The sequence below is a fragment of the Stigmatopora nigra genome, unplaced genomic scaffold (assembly GCF_051989575.1).
Source record: "Stigmatopora nigra isolate UIUO_SnigA unplaced genomic scaffold, RoL_Snig_1.1 HiC_scaffold_53, whole genome shotgun sequence".
Classification (NCBI taxonomy): Eukaryota; Metazoa; Chordata; class Actinopteri; order Syngnathiformes; family Syngnathidae; genus Stigmatopora; species Stigmatopora nigra.
The window spans coordinates 122,501-127,095 of NW_027551632.1; the positions used below are offsets into that span (position 1 = coordinate 122,501).

Below are 4,595 nucleotides of genomic sequence, written 5' to 3' on the forward strand. Positions count from 1 at the left end.
CGTGGGTGTGTCTGTGCGTGCGTGGGTGTGTCTGTGCGTGCGTGGGTGTGTCTGTGCGTGCGTGTGTCTGCATGTGCGTCTGTGTGTGCGTCTGTGTGTGTCTTCTCTGCTGGCCTAAGAAATATCTGAATCATATTATATTTTGTCCATCAATACTTATTAAATAATTCCAAATTGTCTGTCATTGCTTTTCCCCCTGGTTGCACTGCTTTCAGATGTGTGTTTTCATATTGAAGCATTTAATCAATCTCATTTCTGCCATTGTTTGTTGCCAGGGTCAGAAGTCTGCCTCAAGGCCTTCGCAATCAGTTCTGCTGGCTCTGCTTCATTAAACAAGCATCGATAAGAATGCTGCTTTGACTAATCAGATTTCGAGTTGGAAACACCACAATGCAGTGTCACAGGCGTAGGGATACGTCATCACTTACACCGACTATGATTGGCTAGTGATAAAGTGGACTAGCCAAAGCTTACAAACTGTATTTGGAGTGAGCTTCACAAGCAAATATATTGTTTCTATTGATTTAAAGCCATTTTCAAGACGGACAATGCCAGAAATATGACAAAACAGGCTTGACTCTCAGCATTAGCTTTGATGGCGATATAAAAGTAGGAAGAAAGAAAGGAGGATGGATATTGTTTGTTTACAATTAAAAATGATTTTTGGTGAGTAAAATATGGCTATATACCTAAATAATATTTCAATTGTGGGCCAAGTTCTGATATCTAAAAAGCTCCAGCGTTTGTATTTAAGCTCCGGTGTTTGTATTTAAGCTCCAGTGTTTGTATTTAAGCTCCAGTGTTTGTATTTAAGCTCTAAATGCTGCTAGGGAGTGGATTTTGCCCCATTTTAGTACAATTTTTGCTGTGTCGCATATTGGACGTGTCGCATATTGGACGTGTCGACGTTCATCGCCGTCTTTTTCCTGGGGAAATTATTCTCCGGGCCCGGTTCTGATGTCTAAAAACTATTTGTATTGAATCAATAAATTATGTTTTTGGCTGGATTTTACCCCATTTTCGGGCAATGTTTGCCGGTACGTCATTGACGTTCATCGTTGTCTTTTCCTGGGAAAATCACCCTCCGGCCGGGTTGTAATGTCTGAAAAGCTCCAGTATCTGTATTTAATCATTAAATGCTGCTAGGAAGTGGATTTTACCCGTTGAAGGTGTTACAAGAAAATGCACTGACCGCCACTGGATTCTAGTATGTTTGAAATATTCAGGGTACAAAAAGCTTTTATTTCAAGCTATGAAAAACTCCAAATTACAAAACATTAAATGAAATCGAACAACTCCCGAAATGGATACACTTGCTTAATGCAGCTCTTTATTTAGATTTTTTTGTGGCATAATAGTGTCAGTTTTGCCATTTAGACAACCATCAAAGCATGCAGAAATAAGATGGAAGACATTGCAAGGAAAATGACCTCTGTACACTGCTTGTCATAATTGCCAATTGCATTCTGCCTTGTGGTTATTTTTTTGTTCACTTTTATTTCATGGACCCCCCATGATGATTAGTCGGGGCCTGACTCTTTTTCTCTGTTTAATAGTTTTAAGATCTTATCTCTGACTCTCTCATCCTTCAGCTCTGGCTGTTTATTGTTTTCCTACAGTTGAAGCAATTCGCTATAAAGCATTTTTTGTTCCTTGCCAGTAATAGGTACATAGTGTTTACTGGTAAGTTGGTATTAATTACATTGAGTTTCTTAGTTTTCCTATCCTTCTGAAATATTTCTGTTCTCCTCTTCAGCCTCTTTTGCAGCACGGACAGCTTGCAACTCAACAGAGGAAAAGCATCAACGCCAAATACAAGATAACAATTGACAAGAAATCATGACCCGCTACAAAGTTAAGCTCAATACTATGGTTTTCCTGTTGATCCTGCAGGGAGCAGCAGTGGTACTCTTCTGTGGATGGTACATCCAACTAAGCCCTTGTGACTCAACCCCATCTAATGATAAAGTTCATATTTTGCTGCTGTCATCATGGCGATCAGGATCATCCTTTGTTGGTCAGGTGTTCAGTCAACATCCATCAGTCTTCTACCTCATGGAACCTGCCTGGCACGTTTGGACCAAACTGAGGAACTCTGGTGCGCAGGCATTACGCATGGCTGTAAGGGATCTTATGCGCAGTGTGTTCCATTGCGATATTTCTGTAACAGAGGCCTATTTGCCAAAGCATTATAATGTTTCCTCTTTGTTCATGTGGAGTCACAGCCGTGCATTGTGCTCACCCCCAGCATGTTCACTCACGCCACGTGGCTATTTCAGCAATGAAACTCAGTGCTTAAAAACATGTGACACAATGGGACATCAAGGTGTGCAAGAAGCCTGCATTTCTTACAGTCACGTAGTTTTAAAATCTGTGCGTATTTTTGAACTCGAATCTCTCTACCCTCTCTTTGAAGATCCAAAACTTGACCTCCGCATCATTCATCTGGTTCGGGATCCACGGGCCGTCGTCCGCTCAAGGGACCAATCTGTCAAAGCTTTTGTTAATGATAATGCTGTTGTGTTGGAGCAGAGGAATATGCCAGAACCTGAGGTACAATACCACGTCATGCAGGAGATCTGTAGAAGTCATGTTCGCATTAGTGAAAGGGCCCTACACACACCTCCGCCATTCCTAAAAGGCCGGTACAGAATGGTTCGCTACGAGGATGTGGCCCGAAATCCGCAAAAAGAAATTAATGCCATGTATGAGTTTGTAGGTCTGAACATGACCAATCAGATAGAGAAATGGATTCATAATATGACACATGGAAAAGGCAAAGGTTCCTTGAAAGAGGCTTTTCAAATCACTTCAAGAAACGCTGCAGATGTTTCCCAGGCCTGGCGCACCTCACTCCCACATAACAAGGTTAAACGCATCCAGGAAGTGTGTAAGGAGGCGATGCGACTGTTTGGGTACACGACTGTTAATAGTGATAAAGAACAAAAGAGACTTGATATCGATTTACTGTTACCAAGTAAACCATACCAGTTCAGCTGGTTACCACGCAGAACAGAGGACCCTGGTAAAGGTTAAAACTGAGTGGTAAAAGAGACTCTTCTGAACTGAATTAATTCATTGTTCTTTATAGTCTTTATAAACTGTGCTAGTAGAGAATTAAAAAAAAACATTTTGTCATATGTCTGAAGAACTATTAGTCATACCCTCTTTACACTCTGCTTAGTTTTTCACACAGTGAAGTTTCAAAAGTAATTCATCTTCAACACCCTCCATCCTCGAAAGAGCTCTGGGGGTTGCTGGTCGCCAGTTAGTTGTGGGGCACACAGAGGGACAGACAACCACACACTTCCACGGAGTGGGAATCAGCACCCAGACTGCCCGCACCAAAGTCAGGCGGAATAACCACTGCACCATTGGGTGGCCTTCCAAAGTAATAACTTAAAATTCAATCAAATCGGGCCAAACAAAATTTTCCAAATGAATTTCAACAATGCACTATTCTAATTTCAGGTGTAGGTGGTTTTGACACTAAGACAAAAAAAAACTTTTTTTGTAGAAGTAAGTAGACACTAACATCTAAAGCAGGGATTTGACTTAGAGCCATAAACAAATCTAATTTTTAATGTAATTCCTTGAGTGCCAAACCGAGAATTTCAAAGTAAGATTTTTTTTCATCATTTAAACACTTAAAGTACAATAAGTATCTAAATTCTTTTAATTATGTTGTTACGCTGCTATCCTGCATAAGGGGGTCTAATGAAAAGAAAAGTTATTGTGAAGCAGTGCTAGAGTCATCCATTTAAATTTGGTTGTGCCAACGCAAAGCCCCCATTGCCAATGGAGCGCATTCAAAGTGGTCAATGCAGCGCCAATAGAGTTAGTTGTTGGCACCACTGATTTGCAAACGCAAGGCTGCCATCGGTCGATGTAGCGGCGCTCAAAGTCGTGTCGCGAACACGGATGTGCCAACGCACCTCTCCCTTTGGTCAATCTAGCGGCACAAGAGAGTGTCGGCGTCACTTTGATATGCCAACATAAGGCTATTATTGGTGCGTTCAGGACTTGCCTCTCGCACCAGCGGGTTTCACATTTTAGCTTACAAGTCAGCAGAGAGCCAAATGCACCCATCAAAAGAGACATTTCTGGCTCGCGTTGTTGTCAATGTGCAATAATAAATTTTAAAAAGCTGTTTTTGAGAAACTTGAAATGAATTTGGTTGATCATTTATTAATGAATATATTTATGTCACTGCTTTTTTTATACTCAATTTATTGGATGATAGGAAGACATTGATTACACCAAGACATTTTTGGGATTTTTATGGATGTCACTCTTTGGTTCTACTTTTTACTCGGAATTTGTATGTTCAATGTGCTGGTTTTTTCTTCAAATGTGAGCAGTGTCCTAATTTTGTGTGAAATATGTGACAAACAAAAAAATAGAAAACATGATTTAATAATCTATTACAATGAATAAAAAGTATGCAAAAACAATTTCTTTCAGTGCATGAGGAAGCTAAGGTTATACAACAGACGAAGCACACAAACACATGCACCTAAACACAGATCTACACGACTTCAAATTATGAATTCGAATGTATTACCTTTTTCATAAATAATCGACTGCATCACTGT

At 40.3% G+C, this 4,595-nt stretch overlaps 2 protein-coding genes across 3 annotated transcripts in view; both read left to right on the top strand.

The window, feature by feature from the left end:
• adat1 (adenosine deaminase tRNA specific 1) overlaps positions 1 to 1,750 on the top strand; it is a 46,770-nt gene extending 45,020 nt beyond the window's left edge. Inside the window, exon 10 of the mRNA XM_077711878.1 lies at positions 276 to 1,750. Coding sequence (XP_077568004.1) covers positions 276 to 360 — 85 coding nt within the window. The 3' untranslated portion in view covers positions 361 to 1,750. The remainder of the gene's footprint in view (positions 1 to 275) is intronic.
• chst6 (carbohydrate sulfotransferase 6) overlaps positions 1 to 4,168 on the top strand; it is a 26,229-nt gene extending 22,061 nt beyond the window's left edge. For both annotated transcript variants that reach the window (XM_077711886.1, XM_077711884.1), the window contains exon 2: positions 1,757 to 4,168. In XM_077711886.1, the coding sequence (XP_077568012.1) occupies positions 1,840 to 3,036 (1,197 nt within the window). In that variant the 5' untranslated portion in view covers positions 1,757 to 1,839 and the 3' untranslated portion in view covers positions 3,037 to 4,168. The remainder of the gene's footprint in view (positions 1 to 1,756) is intronic.
• Positions 4,169 to 4,595: the final 427 nt, after the last annotated feature.